The sequence below is a fragment of the Callospermophilus lateralis genome, chromosome 9 (assembly GCF_048772815.1).
Source record: "Callospermophilus lateralis isolate mCalLat2 chromosome 9, mCalLat2.hap1, whole genome shotgun sequence".
Classification (NCBI taxonomy): Eukaryota; Metazoa; Chordata; class Mammalia; order Rodentia; family Sciuridae; genus Callospermophilus; species Callospermophilus lateralis.
This window is the reverse complement of record NC_135313.1, coordinates 70,802,668-70,825,027: the sequence shown is the minus strand read 5'-3', so window position 1 is coordinate 70,825,027 and position 22,360 is coordinate 70,802,668. Positions and strand designations below refer to the sequence as shown.

Sequence of the window (22,360 nt, the reverse complement as noted above, 5' to 3'; positions counted from 1 at the left end):
TTTTTGACCAGAGACTGACAGCTTAGTCCACTGAGAGGTTTTTCTTCTAGTAGAATGTACCAATTTTTACTAGATGTTAGTAAGAAATATATTACTTATTTTTATGTTCTATAAGTAGGGAATTTCTATAATAGAGTTAAGAAACAGGGCTGGAGTTGTAGCTCAGAGGTCTAGTGCTTGCCTTGCATGCATGAGGCCCTGAGTTTGGTCCCCAGCACCAAATAAAAATAAACTAATGAAAATAAAGATATTGTGTCCATCTACAACTAAAAAAAAAAAAATTTAAAAAAAAAGAAACAGTGTTAAAATATTTGTAATGCCAGGAAAAAGTATGTATACAATCATTGGAGTGATACCTGTTGCAATAATTAGTACAGAAATGTTAAACACAGTGGACATTATTTTTATATATATCATCATGCATTAATTTATGGGAGTATCTATAGAATAATTGATATATCAGTCTTTATTGTGAAATAGATTTTCCCATTTTATCAAGATCTATAGGTCTAGAAATAAAGTGTATATCAAAAGAAGTAACCTGTGTACACTAAGTATTGAAAAGTTTGATGGTTTCAGTTATTCACAAATTTAAATAAAGATGTTGTTATTTATCACTAAAATGAAAGTAATGAACTTTTGCTTTTATCATTTATTTTTGAGATTAATTTTTTTGTATTTCTCTTGGACTTTTAAGTTACTGAATCTTAATAAACATGTTAAGACCTATCATATAAGCAGATTTATAGTTTCATTTTGTTCTTTCCTGCTAATAAAATTACCATAATATTGTTCATACATTAAAAATTAAGTCCCTTTTTTAGTATTAGTGAGCTAGATTTGTAAAAATCTAAAAGTAAACAATTTATACAATTGCCTAAAACTGTAATCCTTCTTAAATTTAAAAAATGTTTACCTTTTAAAAGTCTGACCTCATGCCATGCATGGTGGTACATTCCTGTGGCCACTCAGGAAGCAGAGGCAGGAAGATCCCAAGTTTAAGACTGGCTCCAACAACTTAGTGAGACCCAATCTCAAAATAAAACATAAAAAACAGTCTGGGGATGTAGCTCAGTGGTTAAGTACCCCTGAGTTCAATCCCCAGTGCTGCGGGAGGGAAAAAAAAGATGACCTCATGGAGAACACACTAATCTTTTTCAAAATGTTGACTTTTTGGTAGGTGTTGGAAATCTACAAAGGACATCCAGCCAACGGAGTACCCTTACATACCAAAGAAATAATTATACTCTAAACACAACAGCTACCTATGCGGAGCCCTACAGGCCAATACAATACCGAGTACAAGAGTGTAATTACAACAGGCTTCAGCATGCAGCGCCAGCTGATGATGGTACCACCAGATCCCCGTCAATAGACAGCATCCAGAAAGACCCCAGGCAAGTACCAGTCGGGGTCTCCAGAGTACTACGGTATAACAGAAGTTAGCCGCTCTTTCACTCTGACATTTTAAGTTATCATGTCTGTTATATCAGTATTTCTTATCTGTAATACATCCAGTTGTGTTCCAGCTGTGTAAGGTCAGTGAGGCTAATTTCATTTTAAAGACAGATTACCTCTTTCCATGCTTTAATTATAAGTTAGGGAATGCACAGATCTATGGGAGTATCTGCAGCATTCATCATTCAAACACTTGAGCCAGACAACTACCTAGAATTAAACAAAAGACTTTGAAGGATCATTTCATCCCTGTTCCTTTATCCTGACTGACAAGAATTCTTAGACAGAGGGCTTCTCACAGAGGCATACACTTCAACTCTCCTGATGGCTCAAGTGAAGTAAAGGTGTCTGAACAGATGAAGTGGGTTTTGTTGTTGTTTCATGGTGCTGTGTGAACATGCTATAACAAGATTGATAATACAAGTTCAATTTGGCTAGAGCAGAATTTGGTGCTTTCAATGATCAAAAAATAACTGTTGGTTATTTTAATGCTTGAGTAGTTTCTATATGTCCTGTGGTCTTCATTTTTACATTGAGAAATCCCTTAATATTAAATATATAAAAATATTTTTAAATCACACACACAAAAAAAATTCATAGACAAAGACTTCAGAAAATTTATGTTATTCTAAGCTGTGAAAGACCAATATGGTGTATATTTTTAATCATATTGGTCAGTGCTATAGATGTTTCATTAACAAGGTCCTTTGAAAAGCTTTTTGACATTTTAGAAGAAAATAGCTTACAAGAAATTGTCATATGTACTAAGCAAAAAATATTTGACAAATAATAGATGTTTCCTTTTTTTTTTTTAACTTTGGCCATGTAGACAATATTGTTTAAGGTAAGTGTGAGTCCTTTAGTACTTGATTAATTTTGAAAAACTGGCCTCATCTTTAATGAAAGTTATTTACTATATTCAGGAAATAAATCAGTATATTTCAAAATTAAAAGAATTTTCATTTCTGAAAAAATGAAAATGTTACCAAGTTTTATGGAGCTTTGGTGTTATTTTAAGGCATGTATTAGCAAGATTTCATTCACACTTCATCCACAAAAATAGTTGTTTTACTGGAATAGTAATATAATTATCAGTTCATTCTTAGCAACCTACCAGCTAATCCGAATGAATGTGAATTAAAATGAATGAGGTTTTGGTCCTTAAAACAAAATAACTAAAGGTATTATAGAGTTGAATGGAAAGACCACTACACTAAAACCACCTCACCTAATCACTTTTATGTCCAAAATTCTTTGAGGTTTGTACATACATTTGGTTCTTCTATTCCTGTTTGCTACCTTTTTGTCATTTTTAAGGATTTTTTAAAAATAATTTTTCTAATAGCACCTCCTATATAATTGTCATTAATACTCTTACATTATTTCATTTTTTTAAATCTTCAAAAGACTAGGGCTCCTAAATAGATGCAGAAATTCCCTAAAGGGTTTTGAATTATAATTTAGGCCATACCTTGGCTGGACCTGCAGAGAAAATAAATAGCTGCCTACAAAAGCAATGAAGTGTGATTAGAGCTTTGAGTTTAGTATATGCCCCTGAAGACTCCAGTTTTGACCTCTACTAGGAGATGATTGACTATAAACAAGAATTTCATGTATGATAATATACTTCAGCTATTCATGGTATGATAATTTCATAGTCTAATGCATAAAACTGTTGTGGCTAGCTTTGATTATGTGAAAGCTTTCTGATAATGCGTTTCATAAGATGAATAAATGATTATTTTATAATAATAGATACATTTATTCCAGCCGAAACTGGAATTCAGGTAAATTTGAGGTTCAAATACTTAAACCAAAATAAAAAGTTCATGACAACTATTATTTTTCAGTTTTGAAAATAGCAATTTTAAGTAATACTTTTATTCACTATCAACTTTTCTTTCCCATTAATGCTAAATAATAATTAGTCTGAAAAATTCTCTGTAGGACTAAAGAAGTTATTGATGTTTACTATGTAAAAGGAAATCTGTGAGGTTTCACTTGTAGTAGTCTACTTAGAAGCCAGATTTATTAGTAGAACAAATGATGCCTTTAGTATAAAAGTATTTCCTATGGAAAGTGGCAGTGATTTTTCAGAATGACAGCATTCCCTGTCCTCCTTCTGAGCACGGCCCATTATGTGACATTCAACAGTATATTTCCGTTTACTAGCCCCTTGACTTTTATATTAGCACATATTTTACTTCTGCATACGTTATAAACCTAAAATATACAGTGTTATTTTTACTAAAAATAATTGTCTTTTAAAGGGAAATAAAAATGATGGTCACTTATATTCACCCACCTTTTTACTGTTTAGAATTCTCTATAAATTCAAGTTTCCAGTTCAGCTAATTTTGCTTCAGTCTGAACAATCACCTTTAGTCTTCCTCATGTTACGTGCATGTCTACTTGCAAAAAATTATCTCAGCTTTAGTGTATCTGAAAATGTTTTTATTTCACTCATTATTACATCTTCAAAGGATGTTTCACTGTATATAAAGTTTGGGATTTACAAGTATAGATTTTTTTTTCTTTCAGTGCTCTAAAAGATGTTATTCTTTGTCTTTAGACCTCCGTTGTTTCTGATGAGAAATCAGACACCATTTATATCATTCTCATGTAATGGGTCTTCTATCTTCAGTTTTCTATTGCTTTCAGCAGTTTTACTTTGATGGGCTTAAGTTTGCATTTAACCTGCTTGGGCTTCACTGAGATTCTTGAAATGTAGTTTGGTAATTTTTAGACATTATTTCTTTAAATTTGTTTTCCACCCCAAACTCTCTCCTTCTGGGACCCCAGTTACACATATAAGATTACTTTGTTATTTCACAAATTAATTAAGCTCTTTTCTTTAGTTAAAAACAAAAAAAATAATCATCATCATCATTTTTTCTCTATATTTTTCTAATTGGTTATTTATTGTTGATCTGTCTTCAAATTTATTATGCTTTCTTTCTGTAGTCTCCAATCTGTTAAGCCTATCCAGTGATTTTTTTTTTCATTTCAAATACTTGAATTTTATTCTTTTTGTGTTGATTTTTGATTAGCATGTATTAATTGAACATATTAATGGGAGTCCGTGTGTTTATTTTAAGTCAGCCTGGTTCTGTTTTCATACTTTCCATGTCTCTGATGAGATTCTCCAGTTATTCACACCTTATATACATCTCTTTCTTTAAGTCTTTGGGGACATTTATGTTATTATTTTTAGTTCCTCCTCTTATAATTCCAACATGTAGGTTGTCCCTGGTTATTTTTCTATTGAAAAAAAAAATATATATATATATGATATATCATATATCATATATCATATATCTCTGTTTTTTCTCATGCCTAGTAATTTAGATTATATGCTAACTGTTGTGGCTGATACATTATAGAGAATCTGGATTATATTGTCTTCTGTTAGAAAGCTAAATTTTGTTGTGGCAGATAACTAAATTACTAGGAAATCTTTTTGAATCTGTCAAAATTAGTTTTGTTCCTTGTCAGGTCTATTTCAGTTTCATTTTAGCCCTACAGTGTATTCCTTATTGATTTTTATTCCTCACACTTGGCCTCTATAAATTTTTTTAACTAAAAAAACTAGTATACTTAGTATACTTTCAGCTCTCAGTCATGCAGCAACCCTCCATACCAGATATGTACCTGTGCTCTGCCCACACACTGTCCAGTGTTCAGCTAAGGACTTGTGGATGGTTCCCACACAGACTTGTAGGGTCACCTCTGCATATTCCCTTCTTGCCAGTACTCCGCTCTGCATCATCAAATTCTAGCATTTCCCCCCTCACCTTATTGAGTCCGTCATGTACTATTTGGACTCAGCCTCCTGTACCATGCCCCAGAAAGTGCCACTAGGCAGAAAGCCAAGCATGTGTACATGGGATTGCTTGGTTGTTTCCCTCCTCAAGAATTTCATTGCTGCCTGTTGTTCAGAGCCTAAAAACAGTTTCATCACACATTTACCTTGGTTTTATCATTGTTTATGGTAAAGCAAAATCCAGAACCAGTTAGGTATCGTGGCTGAAAACAGAAGTCTAGGCTTAGGTTTTAATGAAGCAAATCCTATCAGGCATCAGTACCATCCAACCAGCACACAAATCCATAGCAGTTTTTCCAGTGTCAATTTGTTGAACTTAAAGGTTAGAATTGATGTCAACCAAGCCTAATTGTTCTGCTCTAGCTAGAAGCTCTTTTGTGTTATCTGGCCCCCATAGCTCCCAGGAATGTCAGGAAATCTTGACCACTGTACCATTTAAAGAGGACAGAAATGTATATTTGTAATCATTGTCAGTCATCAAGAAAAATTAAACCACACTCCTTGTACTGTTAATTACAGTATAGATTTACATAATAGGTTTTATATAGATTTTCATCAAAAATGGTTAACATAGTTTCAGTGCAAAAAAGGAAAAGTATTATATAGAATTCTCCTATTTAGAAAAGCTCATTTTTCAGGAATAATGAATGTTAATAAAACACCTGTTATAATTCAAAACATATAAAATATTTTAATATACACCATCATATTTCATTGTCACAGCCAACCTATGAATAAGCAGGAATAATAGTTTTTTGTACCTATTTTATATATGGGGAAACTGAAACTCCAAATAATGAACTGGTTTTTGTTTTTTGGTTTTTTGTGTCTTTGTTTTGGGTACTGAGGGTTGAATCCAGTGGCACTTAACCAATGAACCACTTCCCCAGCCCTTTTTTATCTTTTATTTAGAGACAGGCTCTCACTGAGTTGTTAGGGCCTTGCTAAGTAGCTGAAGCTGGCTTTGAACTCATGATACTCCTGCCTCAGCCTCCCAAAGCCCCTTGGATTACAGGCGTGCACTACTACACCCGGCCTGGTTTTCAAAATAACAGTAACTGAACGGTCCAAAATGTAAACCCAGGCAACCTAACTTTAAATTCTTTGTTTGGGTTTTTTGTTTTGTTTTCAGCTGCATGATTCTGCCTCTTTAGGTATTTGCTGTATTTTTAATGTTTATTAATGATGGTATCATTCAGCCTGTCTCCCAAACCAGAAATCTCCAGCTCACTCCTGACTTCAATTTTTAGATTATCTGGCTACTATGGAAAGAATGAATTAGGGAAGGGGTGCTATTTGAAGCAGATAGAACATGCAGAAGACTGTTAAAACCAAGTAATCTAGGAAAAATGGAAAGAATGGATTGATTGGTTTACATTAAATATTTCAGAGACAAGTCAACAAAGTCCACTGATTAATTGGACGAGGAAGATAAGGAAAGGAGAAGAATCAAAGATGGCTCTGTTTTAAGCAACTGTGGATTCCTGTGTGTACAGTAAATAGTTTCCTTACTGCTAGTCTTTCTAGATTCTAGTACATTCTCTGCTTGGCCACCAGAGTTATCTTCCATGTAAATGTGCCCGTGTCTCATCTTCTCATTCTCCTGATTCAAACCTCCATTACCCTTATGTTCTTTATGTGTGGAGTTTTATATATTTAGACTACCTGGATTTTACTAAACTCTATCACTTAATTACTAATCCCTAGTTCCTTGTTTGTTTCTAATGATACTTAGTAGTACTTACCTCATGAGTCAACAGTATAAGTAAAGGTAAATGAGATGAGTGTAAAATCCTTGACGCAATACCTGATCCAAGTAAGCTCAACTAATGAAAACTGCTTGTTATTATTAAAAGTAAAATTTTTAGTTTAGCATAACTGGCCCTGTATATAAAAGGATGCCTTATTAAATGTATATAACCCCAGAACCTACTATGGCACTCATAGTGAGAATTCACTAAATATTTGTTGGGATGGATGGTCTATATGTATGTGTGCAGGAATGTAATGACCTGGCCCTTTACAGTGGATTAGCAGGTTAATGCTTTGAGGCCTTCCCAGGCCAAGTAAAACTCCAGGGCAATAAACTATCATTGGGATGTTAATTTTAAAGTTTTACTCATGCTAATTAATTTTTTGATTAACAGTTAATAACATCCCTTAGTGAAAGTCTGCATATTTGCTGTTCTATGAACCATTTTCTAAAAACCTGGTCTTGATATATATAAGCATCATTCATGTACAATAAGGATCCCAAAGTGTAGACCAGTCAAGTAGCATCAGAAAAATTTGATATGTGATGTCACCTTAAAAAAGCAAAGTATAGGGCTGGGGATGTGGCTCAAGTGATAGCACACTTGCCTAGCATATGTGAGGCACTGGCTTCGATTCTCAGCGCCACAAAAAAATGAAATAAACATATTGTGTCCACTTAAAACTAAAAAATATATATATATATATATATATATTAAAAAAAGCAAAGTATAAAAGAATGTATAAATAGTATGATCATAATACTCCCTATATTAAAAAAAAAAAAAGTGGTTTAACATAGTGGTTGAAGAACAGGCTCAGAAGGGCAACTTCCCAAGTCCAGATGTTGCTGTGCTGTTAACCAGCTATGTGATCCACTACTTAGCCTTTCTTCCTCAACTTCATATCTATGAGGTTGCTGTAAAAATAAGTGAATTAATATGTATAAAATACCTAGAATAGTACCTGACAAAATAGGTGCTCACGACATATTAAGTGCTATCTAATAATAATCCAGTTTTTTAGAAAAAAAAATATACATGCTTTATCCACATATGGGCATGTGCACACATATAGAGAAAAAAAGACCAGAAAATGTCAACAGTGGGTTTTTGTTTTGTTTTCTGGATTCAGGATTACTGATAAAATATTTTTTTCCTTTTTCAATTGTTTGTGTTTCTGTTTTATAATCAAGAGTACCTGTTAATTTTAAGTTTTCCAAGAACCACTGTGCCCATAGTGTTTGTGTTTTGTATGCTGACACCAGCTCTGTCCTTTCCACAGTCTCTCTCCTCGGGCATATCATCTCACTTAGCTCAAGTGCAGTTGTTTACATGAGCCTTGCTTCTGCAGATTTCTTACATAGGTAGAAAGATGTAAAATTAGAATCAGGAGGGGGAACACTGAGTGGAAGTTACTGATATTAAGAATTTCCTTTGTTCCCCTGAATTTCTTTCTGAGTGTCTGCATGTTATAATTTCTTTAAAATCATAAGCATCTAGGCCTCTGTATTTCATTGAGAGGGAGAGATAGGGATGGGGAATTAGATTGTGTGTGTGTGTGTGTGTGTGTGTGTGTGTGTGTGTATATATATATTAGGATTCTTTATTTTTTTTCTTTTTTCTTTTTTTCAACACAATGCCTTTATTTTTATGTGGTGCTGAGGATTGAACCCTGGTCCCGCCTGTGCTAGGCGAACACTCTACCGCTGAGCCACAATCCCAGCCCCAATTTTAGGATTCTTGAAGCTTCCAATTTTTGTCTCAGCTGGAGCTTCTTTCCCCATAGCAAATATTTTGTTCAATGTGTTATTACCACATAGACCTTCCATTCTGAAGCCATCTTTTTCTCTTGTAGGGAGTTTGCCTGGCGCGATCCTGAGTTGCCTGAAGTCATTCACATGCTGCAGCACCAGTTCCCGTCCGTCCAGGCAAATGCAGCAGCCTACCTGCAGCACCTATGCTTTGGCGACAACAAAGTGAAGATGGAGGTACCATACCCAGTGCCGAGGATGACTTGGGGAAGATAGTGCTTTTCTGCTTAGCAGCCAGATGCTTGCATATTTAAGAAATTACCAGGGGCCAGAGAGGTAGCTCAGTGCTAAAGTATATACTTAGCATGCGCAAGGTTCTGGGTTCTGTCCCCAGCACCACCAAAAAGAAAAAAAAAAAGAAATTACCAGATGCTTTGTGAAGAGACATTTTGATTCTATATACTCTTTTACTTCCTTTTTTAAAAATGCTTTTTAGTTGTAGATGGACACAGTATCTTTATTTATTTTTATGTGGTGCTGAAGATCGAACCCAGTACCTCACGTGTGTGAGGCAAGCACTCTACCACTGAGCTATCTCCCCAGCCCCGTCTTTTACTACTTAACTATACATTTCAGTTCCTGGAGCACTTTCAGCCTTGTTGAATCATGCATCCACTTCATTAGCTTATTTATAAAACATGAGCAAAAATCAATTTAACCTGCATTGTAGAAATATTTTTTCAACTCTATTAGATAAAAATTATGAAACTAGTGAGCTCATATATTTCTTGAGATCTAGTCAAGATCAGTGGCAACTGAAATTAAGTTAAAAGGATTTATAAACTTTATGCTAAATATGTGAATATTTTACTTCAGATTTTGAAGTTTTGGATATTTATAGAAGCACAGCAAGTTACTGGATATTGGTCAGTATTCTCTTATATTAACATTTTAGGTCCCCCCACCACCACCACTACAATGCCATATGGAAGTAAAGTATTTTTCACCAGTATAATGCGCAAAACAAAATAGTAGCTACAGACCTAAAGGTGAATGTAGGGAATAAAGCCCAGAAACATTCAAATGATATGCTGATGAAATGACAAACAGAAAATGTAGGAAGAGAAGCCTATTCTAGAGAGCCCATTCTAGAAACTAAATGAGGTTAATCAAAACTTCCTTCCTGTGATGTTCCTGGCCCTGCATACATCTTTATTGTGTTTGCATATTTGCTCACTGCACTTCTGGAGTGAGATTATAACTCCCAGTGTGCATTCAGAGGGCTGGCAAAGAGCTGTGCTGCCTATATGAGAACGTTAATCCACCAGGGTCTCCCATCTCATTTTATAGTCAGGAACTCAGGAAAGGAACATTGTCCTAGAGAGCATCCTCAGAATTTACAAAAGACATACTATTTAGAATAGAAAGTAACCTTCTGAAATGATCTCTCCATAACATACTTATTTGATCATTACTCAATCACATATCACTTAGGCGTGGTACCTAACATTTTTCATTCTAGGTGTATAGACTAGGGGGAATCAAGCATCTGGTTGACCTTTTGGACCACAGAGTTTTGGAAGTTCAGAAGAATGCTTGTGGTGCCCTCCGAAACCTTGTTTTTGGCAAGTCCACAGATGAAAATAAAATAGCAATGAAGAATGTTGGTGGGATACCTGCCTTGTTGCGACTATTGAGAAAATCTATTGATGCAGAAGTACGGGAGCTTGTTACAGGTAGGTATAGAATGTGATATTTTCCTAGAGAAGATATTGAAAACAATCTAGGCTATGCCTTTGAATATTATATATATATGCATATATACTCACAACAGTGAAGAAGGCTTGGTATGAGTTAATCTAATGATTCAAGAGGCATTTACAGTGCTATAGGGTCATTTCTATTAGTATCAGTTATTGAACTTATTAATGCATATGTATCAGCTAACAGATGTCTTGTTCATAGAGGGCTGACTACATCAATTTTTATTATGTATTCTATAGTAAACCTACTTATTTGAAATAGACTGGCTCTCCTTTATTATGAAAATAAAATACACTTAATGGATTGGCCCCTTTCCACTTCAGTTCAGCTAGTGCCTGAATGCCTGTTTACATTCCTAGTAACTTTGCTAGGCCCCAGGGATATAAGGGGAATAAAGCCCAATCTCTGACCTCACATAACACTCAGCCTAGGTGGTTCTGTGGGTTTCAGAGGAAATGTGGCTAAATGCTATGACTCAGGAGAGAGCATAGGAGGCAAAAGGATAGGTAGGAAAGTTCCCAGGATAATATGAAATCTAAGTTGACCTAAAGGAAGAGGAACATTAGCAGGGTAAACAGGAGGGATATATTCAGGCACAAACAGAGACTGAGACCCAGCATAGGATTCATCTACTCCTCCAACCAGCAGGAGGGGGATGCTGTGTTATAAAACTTTTTGGAGGCAAATAAGGCTGGTAAGAGATGAGAGCCTATTTTAAGGAACTTGGAGGCACTTACTTGTCAGTGAGGACATTATGGCTTGGCATGGTGAGCTTAGGCTTTTACACGTGTTCTTTCAGCAGGGTTAGAAAGTAGAGGATTGATTCCAAGGGTACTAGCCTATGCCTGGGAGACCTATAAGAAGGTTGCCAGTCTGGTGGTACAGGGAGGGGCAAGATAAAGAAGACGGGATGGTTAGAAAAACATTTCATGGTGGAGTGGGGGAAGACAGGGAGGAGAGAGTGACCCTGTCTTGGGAGATTGGACTTTGCAGTGTCAACAATTGTATTCAGGAGTACATGAGGTTGAGATAGAGGGATGATTCTGCAGGGGGAAGCAATTAATGACAGTATTGCTTATTGTAGAAAACTCAGGAGAAATACCAAGTATGTAATGGCAGAAGAATGGTTAAATAAATTGCAGTACCCTCGTACAGTGAAACCACATACAAGAGTAAAATCCGCACATTAGAGCTCTATATAGAAACACAGATAAAGCTTGAAACATTTCCAAAATGATAGCTGCGATATGATGCTGTTGGAATAAAATTTTAAAATATGTAGATTGAGACTATGCATTATTTTTTAAAATAAGCACATGAAATAAGCAAAATTTCTAATTGGAATTATAAAAAGATTCATGAAAGCAATTACCTCTGCAAGATGGAGAGAGGAAAATGGGCAGGGAATATATTCCAACACTATTTTTTTAGAGAAATCTGAAACAAGACAAAATGATAATATTTGATAAATCTAGATGGTGGTGGATACTTGGGTATTTGTTTCATATTTGCTATGCAGTTTTTCATGCTTGAGATGTTTAATTTCAAATTTTTAACGTTTCTTTGAAATTAATCCCTTTCCCTGCTGGCTTCCACTATGAAATCAAAGTTGTAGGTTTTGTCAGATATAATTCAGTAACACTTGGGAATGTAGCAAACCATCTTGCATCTAATATCTAAGGGCAATCAATTTTCATGTAAGATATAAATCTTCAGAATACAGCATTAATATTTCCTTACTCTCAATAAGGCATGAAATTTACATACTAAACATAAGATATACTTTATCTGTAATCTTAAACTTTGAAATGGACTGTCTGCCTTTATGTAGACCTACCTCTCATGCCCCCCCAAAAAATTTTTTTTACACATTCATATGTATGTGTACATAGAATGAAAAAGAAAACAAGCTAAATAGGATTAATAACAAAGAATACAGTTACATGCATCTTAGAACTCAATACAGTCAACTATATTTATGCCCAAAAATTCACCTGAAGCTGACTATTCAGGAGACAATGTTACTTGAAGTATGTGAGTGCTTTCTTTCTTTTTTGTTATTTATTTTCCACTTACTTTGAACTTAGTGTATAATGTCCAAGTACCTTCCCACAGTAACACACTTGTGTGGTCACAAAGCTGCAGAATGATGTGTATGAGCTCCTTGAGTGATCAGCAATGTGCTGGGGACAGCCTGATATTAGAAACACAGCTTCTACCCAAATTTGGGTCTCTTTTCATTGGCTAGCCATTTATTTCATGGTTTGGTCCTTATATCCCTAATGCACAGCGTTTTTATTTCTCTAGCAAAATAAGATTTTTCTGGATATTTGTTTCTGAGTTTTTTCCTGTGGGATAAACTATTATATTGCCCTTCCTGGGGTGAGCTCAAAGAGTTTGTAAGATTCAGTGTTGAATAGGAAAAAAGGTATATGAAAGTTTGGTGATTTTTTTTCCTCCCATTTAAAAATAAATCACATTTATTTGAAAAAAAAAAGCTGGACAGCAATATGAAGGTCTCTTACATACCAATTTATCTGGGGTCACACTCTGGACTTGAGTGCTAATTTGGATGCTTCTCTCCATATTTCATCACTCCATCACTCCTGTGTGCATTACTATAGTTGTTGAGAGCTCAAGATGTTTTAGACATGGATCCTGACCTTGGAGAGAGGATATGAGTGTTTCTAATTTCAAAAGAATCATATCTCCAATAGATGGTATTCCATCCAATGTAATACTATGAACTGAACAACTACTGATATTTCTTTTGTGGACATGTCTGCCAGTAGATTTCAGGCTTTAAGAAGTATTTTTTATGATAATCAAAGAGAGTAGGGAAAATTAAAAATTGCTTTTTAACTACATACTTTTACCACAAATAATTGATTTTGATATGTAGACTGATTGCTCATGAAATTTTTTCTTTCAGAACATTGAAATAGGATTGGTCCATGTATAAACACATCATTCAACTGTCGTATGTAAAAAAGTTGAACCAGAGGCCTGAGTTTGATTTCTATGTAAACGCTGCCTTGCTAATATTAAACTACAAAGTCACAACATAAATCCGGCAGAGTTGCTTCTGTGTGTGCACATGCAGGCACCCTATATGTATCTGTATGTAATTTCTAGTCAAAGACTTATAAAGACAACAAAATCATTCATTCAAATTTCTCAACCCTAAAATTTAATGTTACCAATGTTAATGTTAACTGTTGTTTGGTAATAATTTAAGAATAAGAAAATAAATCCCTATTATGTTTTCAAACACAAAAACATCAGAAGCTCCTTGAGTTCTTTCATTAGTACTTCCTGAAGTCAATTATTCATAGACTGGCTTTAAGTTGTAGAATCACAAGATAGTAGGGGACCTCAAAATTTGTTCATTCAATCAGCCATCCAATGAGTAAATATCTGCACAGCTTCCATACAAGTGCCCATCATGTATTTGAATCCACTTGGACAGGGACTCATTACTTCTTGGGGATAAGGCTGAGCAGCAGCATTGTCCAAAAAGCAATAAGACATTCTTTATGATTTGAGAAAATAAGGAAGACAACGTATCAGAAGCTCATTTTGCCTAGGAACCGCCCTGCAAGAAGACCAGTGCAGCCTTACATCCTGCCACCCAGACTCCTTCTAACGAGAAGAGTGTACCCCCATACTCAGTAAAGCACATCTTTCTCCAACATGGCCGCACAGTGATTGTGTGGCCATGTCACTCACCAGTCCTATCAGCTGCCTATTTCCTATAAAACGCTTTTGAAAACAAAATATCATCAGAATTTCAGTATTCTTCCAGTGATATTCACAAGTACCATGGTCCTGGCCAACCTTGCATAATACCAGGCCTTTGTAAGTGTGGTCTCAAAGGTCTTCAGTAAAAACCACAGTCAACTCTAAATCATGTTTAATTAAGTAAACTGAACTTTTGTCTTCAAATTGTTATATAATTTGAAGAAATTGCTATCCCTTGGAAACCAGGTATTCTATTATCCTAATATTAAGTAATTCAACCCAGTTATTAATCCAAAGTCTTTTTATCCTCATCCTCTTTGTTTCAGTTTGACTGTATTTAAGTGAAAAGATTTTAGCTATTCTTTTTAAAAATATGTCTTGCCTTTGCTTTCAGTGTAATAACTGCCCAGGGCTATATTTTTTGCCACAGCTTTATTTTCAAGAAGGAAAAAAAATTTTTTGCCAAGTATATTTTCCCAAGATAGTATGGCTGTCATTTTTAATTAAAATAGTTCTCTAGTAAGTAACATGATTCTTGTGTTTTCTTCATTGTATTGAACATTTTCCAGGTTGAAACCTAATGAGCTTTTCTTTAAGTAATTGCTGATATATGTGGGTGCTTGGAGTGATTTTTTTTTTCATTCCAAAGGGACTCTTTACCATGATGGTGCTTAAACATGAAAGCTGAATGAAGTATGATTGTTCCCCAGTTGAGTTATAAAATAAATGTCTTGTAGGCCATAAACTATGGATTAAAAGTGGGAACATCTTGTCACTAAAAGAGATGTTGAATTCATTTGTTAAGATTTTTAAATAGTGTTTCTAAGCTAGAAAGTATGAAAATCTAGTTATTGAACATTCTGAAAGCATCATCTTTTTAAAATATAGAAATTGCAGATACTGCCCAGAAACTGCAGACCTGCTTTAATGCATCATATGTTCCAAAACTATCACACTTTCATTTCTTCCTAACACTAATGTTAAATAAGAAAAAGTAGCCTTTGTTCCTCCATTATAATAGATTTCATTCATATAACTTCTGTACTCATATTCCTTCCAATTTAGAAAGTGATTATTCACCCATATGGCTAAGTAAAATATGTCCACAGTATTTATTTTGAAACTTTGGGCTTCCTGCAGTAGATTCTAGACACTGTATAGAACATATTTCCTTCCTGATCATTAGCTCCATATTTTTATTTAGATCATAAGTTAATAATAAAATGATAGTTATCACTAAGGAAGGTGTAGATGAACCAATAGATGGTATGAAGAGCAGGAACTTAGAGGACATAACACTCAGCCTTTTGAACTGTTACTTGCCATCACATCACAGGATGAAACACTATTAAACCTTGACCTAATTAATCTACCTTCTGAATAATCATGTATTCTCTGGTCCAGAGAAGAGGCAGCTATTTCTTCCTGTGCTGTTTTTAGTGGACCATTAGAACTGGTAGGAGTTGCATGAGTTCTTTTCAGAAATCTAGCAGCATTCCCTCCCACTTCCCAGCCAAAATCAGTAATAGTCCTCATTACTTGGTCTACTTTATAAAACAATAACAACAGAATTCCTAGATTCATTGAATCCCCCCATTTCCAGAACATTTCAAACTATAAAAATTGATAATGAGAAAATGACAATTTTTTTAAATGTTCAATTGGCAATAAATCAAAAGGCCAACTCTTAATTTATAGAGAACCCTAAATTGGGAAGAACCCTAAATAAATCTGTTCTACATTCTCCCATCCCTTTTAGATTATAGAGGAGAAAAGGTCCAGAGAGGTTGGATAGGTGAATCTTCAGGCTGAGTTCCTAATGTGCAGGCTGGCATTGGTTCTGCCCACTCTGGCCATCCTGGCCACCGAGAATCACTGAACAGGAGCAAATCTGGGGGTTTAAATGCCTTTTCAAACGTCATTCCCATGGTGCTTTCAAATTATCACCAAAAAGAGAATGAAAACACCCTTAACTCTGAATTTTACCAGGTATTAAAGAGAATATTCTTGGGCTTCACACCAGTTTGGTCACGTCCAATTAGTGATCAGGTAACCTCATATTCTGAGTAGGCGTCAGAGTGCTGGGCAAACTGAGGTAGTCAAGAGAGGAGGCTCCAAGGTCACATATAGAACTTGGGTGAGTAGTCAGCCAGGCATGGTGACATGCATGCACCTGTAATCCCAGCCACTACTTGGGAGGCTAAAACAGGATGATCCAGAATGGGAGCCCAGCCTGAGCAACATAGCAAGACCCTGTATCAGAAAAGAAAAAAAAAAAAGGCTGGGGATATAGCTCAGTTGGTAGAGTGCTTGCCTCATATGCATAAGGCCCTGGGTTCAATCGCCAGCACCAAAAAAAAAAAAAAACTTGCATAGTCCATCATCAATCAGAGTAGAATTTCTCAGCAAAAGGAAGGTCCCATAATCACGGGCTCCCTTGGTAGACAGCCTGCAAGTGCAAGGAAGGTGATGACACATCGAGAAAATTTGAAAGGAAGATGTCCAGGGACCAGGCCAGGTTCCTCCAATTCTTTATGCTTTCTGAGTCTGTCTGTTGTCCTGCAGCTTATGACTTGAGGCTCTTTTGTCTCAGAGCTTCTGCTGACACTAACTAGGTTGAAGATTTAGCAGGAGTTACAGATGAATAAGTATGTTCCTGGGACATGTAAGTCAGCTGTGTAATATGTGACTCCAGTGACTTTCTGGGGTAAATCTCTTTGATAGTATGAATGACCTAATTCTTTGTCAGACACTGAAGAAACATACAGAATGACAAGGGTGACAGGGGCCACTGCCACTTCTGCCTCAGAACAATACACCCGTTTCTTTTTAGGTAACCTGTTCCCTTTTACTAACTTCTCTAACAGAAGGAACCATCCTTTATGTCCCTTATGGGCAATTCTCAGTCAGCATTTCTGAATTGTAAGCCAATTTATTTTCTATAGAAATGCCTTTCCCGGGACCATAGGACTGTATAGCCACGTTGTATCATTAATCCTCTCAACATACCCAGAAAGTAGTAAAATTACCTAGAAAAAGAAAAAAAACACATTGAAATGCAAATGTGATTCTGTAAATGGATCTCTGGAAATTGATAGATCTTTTCAACAGTGCTATGATCCACCTTTGTGCCTGCAAAAATCACAGAAACCCAGGCTAGCACTTGTGTTCTCTAAAGACACTAAAGATCTATCACTCATGTCCTTCATTTGGGGAAAAGTTTCTACAGTAGGAGTGAGCCCCTTCAAATCTGTTGTGTCATCTGGGACCACACTGTGTACATTGTGGTGTAGCCCCCGACATCAGTTTCACACAACTGCCTCTAGGAGGCTTTCTTCCCAGACCACCTGAGCATCCTCTCACCTCTGCTACTGAAACATGAAGTCATGACACCCTCTTACCACCCACCTGAGCCCAAGTGAGCTTTCCCATGCCCGATGAGGATTACACATCTGCTATGTGTAGGAATTCCCACAGAGCACCAGGGTGAGTGAGGCGGGTCCCGTCATGCTGCCTGGGCCAACAGGACTACCTTTTGCCCAGGAGTCCAGCCAGTGGGGGATGCATCCAGCAGACCTAATAGGCCAGGTAGAAGGAAGCCATGCTCCATGCCCATAAGCTAGGAACTGTACTGCACGTTCAGTGACTCAGGGAGCCACTGCACATGTTTCAGGAACCTCTGCTGAGCTGTGAATGAATATACCCAACCACGATTTATTTTTCCTCAGAATTTATCCAGAGGAAAGAATTTTGCTGTAATTGAAGATAGTACTTTTGTCCTACTCTTATAGTAATTGTCTTCCCATTGTTTCAATTTCATTTCAGCTGTATAATTTATGGTGGCATCATGGTCCTAGTAGAAAGCTTGAGCAATTAGCCTGAAGCCACAAATGGCAGGCATTTTTGATAGCACTGCTCTCTCCCCACTACTATCCCCTCGACTCTCATTTCTGTAAGCAGCACTATATTTTCACACATATGCAAGCTATTGGCTCTTCTTCAACACCAGCCTCAGCTTACATCAGGCTCCAGATTCTCACTAAGCACTCCTTCTCCTCTTGAGCCTTCCCCTCACCTTACTTTTTCCAGTCCTCATCACCTCCCTATCTACTGTTTAGGAACATAGGTCCTGCCCCTCCTGGGCTATTAGCCTCACCATTATCCCAGGGGTAACACCTCTGCTGGCATTTGAAATCTCCCCACCCACCAGTCCCATCTATAGTCCCTGTGCCCACCTTCCAGACTTGTCCCCTCCTTAAGCCTCCCATCCTGCTCCTCCCCCAGAGATCTTCTTTGAGATCTCTTTCCTTCAACTCAGACATGGTGGTCTACCAAACAGAAGCTCCCATACTTTGAAAATTGTCCAGGATGAGGAAGCACAGTGTAGTGAGTGTGGGATTTGGACCCCACAGGAGAAAGCTGGGCCTCCTCTCTGAGGGACCCTGCCTGCTCCTAGCATATACCTCCATTATTTCCTAGACATTCTCCAGCTAAAAACTCGGGATCTGACAAAATCATATCACCTATTCTCTTTGTAGTACCTGCTCCTTTGTGTTTTCATGAGGAGCTATGTAGCCTACCTGGCCCACACAGGACATTCAGACCTTGTGTGTGTTTGTCATGAGGCTCTGAGAGCAGGTGCCTCACCTCTGTCTTGTTCGGAGGCTGGCATCAAACAAGCAAGGATCTTTACCAGCTCTGTCCAACCTAAGTATAATGTAATATATGTAATTCTAAATTTTCTAGTAGCCACAGTAAGAAAGAAGGGAGGGAGTGAAATTTACTTTAGTAATATATTTAATTTGGCCCAGTAGTTCAAAAGAATGATGTCAATTTCTAGTCAATATAAAAATTAGTAACAAGATACTTTCTAATGTTAAACATGTTGCATCTTCATATGTGTATTTTATACAACTCAATTTGTATAATTTATGTGCTCAATAGACACATGTGGCTGATGGTTGCCATATTGGATGGCACAGATCTATACAAGTCAAATATTCCTTATCTAAAATGCTTGCGGTGGAAAGTACTTCAGATTTCAGAGTTTTTCAAGATTTTGAATATTTTCATAGACTTTACTGGCTGAGCATCCATAATCTGAAATTGGATTTTAGAGCACTTCATATTTTTAGATTACAGATGCTCAATCTGTATGGTGCCTTGTTAGAGGTAACATAAATCTAAAAGACATAAGGTGTATAGATTTAAGGCTACACAGGGAAGCAGGTAGCTGTGTTGTAACAGGATATAGGTACCATAACATCTTGACATTATTCTTCCCCCACCAAAAAAAAGTCACAAGTTACAGAGGTTTATAAAGTCTCCACTTGATATAAAGGGAGAACTTCAGGGGCAGCTACAAAGAGAAGAAATAAGAGATGCATTTTTGCTAGATTTTGTGTTTGCCAAAGGTTGTCTAGGAAATAGTGGAGGCCCATGCTAGGAACAGGCAAGGGCCCTTAGAGCAGAAGCCCAGCTTCCTATCTTGTTATTAACAGTGTGGGTTTGGGCTGAGGTTGTGGCTCAGTGGTAGAGCGCTTGCCTCACATGCGTGAAGCACTAGGTTCGAGCCTCAGCACTACATATATATAAATAGATAGATAGATAGATAGATAGATAGATAGATATTGTGTCCATCTACAGCTAAAAAAAATATTAAGAAAAGAGTGTGGGTTTACTAGATGCCCATACACCCTGATCCTCAAATGTATTCTGAAGCCCTGATACTACTAATTTTGTAATATTAATATTTCTACCCCTATTTTTTAAGATTGCTTCTAATCTTGGGTATGTATAACACCAGCATGTTCCACAAACCCATGGATGCCAAGTTGCTAGGAGAGGATCAGCATCCATACCAGGCAGAACTGGAGCATTGTCGTTGTGGCTGACATTATCCTAGGATGGTGGGGCCAGGTCCTCCCTATCTGTTATCTCTTTTAATATTCTTCATACCCCTGGGCTGGGGATGTGGCTCACGTGGTAGCACGCTCGCCTAGCATGGATGAGGCACTGGGTTCGATTCCCAGCACCACATAAATATAAAATATATTGTGTCCACCTAAAAAAAAAAAAAAAAAAAAAAAAAAAAAACTAAAAAATAAATATTTTTTAAAAATATTCTTCATACCCCTAAGGCTGGGTTAGTGTTGTGGTTCAAATATAAGGTGTCCCCCAGAAGCTCACGTGAGATAATGCAAGAGGTTTGGGAGGTGAAATGATTGGATTATGATACCCTTAACATAATCAGTAAACTCATCCCCTGATAGTAATCTAACTGGGTAGTAACTGAAGGCAAGTAGGTTATGGCTGGAGAAGGCATATCCCTGGAGGCATGCCTTTGGGGTTTATATTTTGTCCTTGTTGAGCAGAACTCTCTCTGCTTCCTGATCATGTCCTGAGCCGCTGTCCTCTACCACACTCTTCTGCCATGATGTTCTACCTCACCTCAAGCCCTGAGGAATGAATTTGACCATCTATGGACTGAGACCTCTGAAACTGTGAGCCCCAAAATAAAGTTTTCCTCTTCTAATTGTTCTTATCAGGTCTTTTGGTCATAGCAGTTTAAAAAAAAAAAAATAAAACAGGTAGTTTTACTTACCTTGTAAGCATCTTGTGAAGGAGCATGACTGAAACGAAGACATCAAGAATAGACAGATTGCAGCTGAGCTGACTCATGAAAGGCAATGAAAGGATGTTTCTAGTGATATTTGAACACACTGATACTCTTGGATTTTTTTTTTTTTTTGCAATGTCTACAAACATTTGTTTTTTAATTAGGAAATGGGGCATAAATCAAATGCTATATATAAATGAATGGTTTAAGATTGTCTTTTATATCAGAAAGAAAACAAGTATGTCAGCTATTGTGTATTTATACTATCAGAGAAATCACACTTTACAAATTTTGTTTGATTGGTTTTTAATGTCCTTTAAGAAATGCACTTTTCAAATAGTTGCTATTATTTTAATTAATCAGTAAAGCCAGCTTCTAATTTGACTATATAATTATCAGTTGGCCATTAGAATAGCAATAAAGCTAGTTTTAAACATGAGCTCTTTCAAAATTCTGCAGCGTAGGATTTATGTGAAATGGTATTTTAATTACTTTATTCATTCTTTGTGGGAAAAATGAACTTTCATCTCTTGTGGCAGAACTTCATTGTGCTTATTGGTTACTCGTAATTATGTGTGCTTTTTCTTGTGATAGAGAATAAGCTGTGTTTTCTACAATAATATGCATGAAATTCCTAATGTTTTCTAAATTAGTTTGTGTGCGTATGTGTGTGTATATATATATATATTCTTAGTCCTCACAACAAATAGCTAATTGCTTTGAAATAAATAAAACCTCAAGTCTTCTAAACCAAACTATAGTTTATTTTTAACTTTTTCTTCAGGAACTAGAAGTAATCAAGTGTGCCACTTAATATTTTTGAAGCAAATTTTGCATTAGGATATCAGAGCCAGAGGTTTATCATGTTGATGGAGAATGCTAATCCCACAGCTCTCCATTTTCTCATAAATCTTGCTACATTTGAGAGTTGGCATATTTTCTATTCATTACTTATGGCCCTAGCAAGATTCTTCCTGACCTATTAAATGAACCCCTAGACAAACTAAATGGAGAGGACATTGTTTCATTACTATTTTAGTGAGGTGGTGCACACACAGGTATTATTAACTGGTCTTAAGACTGGTGCTTCTTACTTTGAGTTGCAACACCAAATAATCATCTCATGTCTAAGATTTTTATGTTTAATTGCACATTTCATGCCCAGTATTTGTTGATCAGAACTTGTTGCTTTGGATTTTCATAACCTTATTTTAGAAATAGAAAGTGGGGGAGGGGAGCAATGTATTCAGTTTCTTTGATGTAAGAAATAGCTAGTTAAAACAACACCATATGTCATCATTCTGTATTACATATAAAGTACAAGGTTAGAGGATAATATGATGCATGACACAGGATGACGAAACTGCTTTTATGTGGGTCCCTTGAATGCCAAGTACTTAGCAGAAATGGAATATTGCCATTTTTCTGGTCAGGAATAACTTTCAACTTT

At 36.3% G+C, this 22,360-nt stretch overlaps 1 protein-coding gene across 9 annotated transcripts in view; it reads left to right on the top strand.

Annotated features, from left to right (window-relative positions):
- The window catches only part of Pkp4 (plakophilin 4), a 243,578-nt gene that overhangs the window by 194,762 nt on the left and 26,456 nt on the right, over positions 1 to 22,360 (top strand). For all 9 annotated transcript variants that reach the window (XM_076865747.2, XM_076865751.2, XM_076865744.2 and 6 more), the window contains 3 exons: positions 1,181 to 1,397; positions 8,891 to 9,023; positions 10,309 to 10,522. In XM_076865747.2, coding sequence (XP_076721862.1) covers positions 1,181 to 1,397; positions 8,891 to 9,023; positions 10,309 to 10,522 — 564 coding nt within the window. The remainder of the gene's footprint in view (positions 1 to 1,180; positions 1,398 to 8,890; positions 9,024 to 10,308; positions 10,523 to 22,360) is intronic.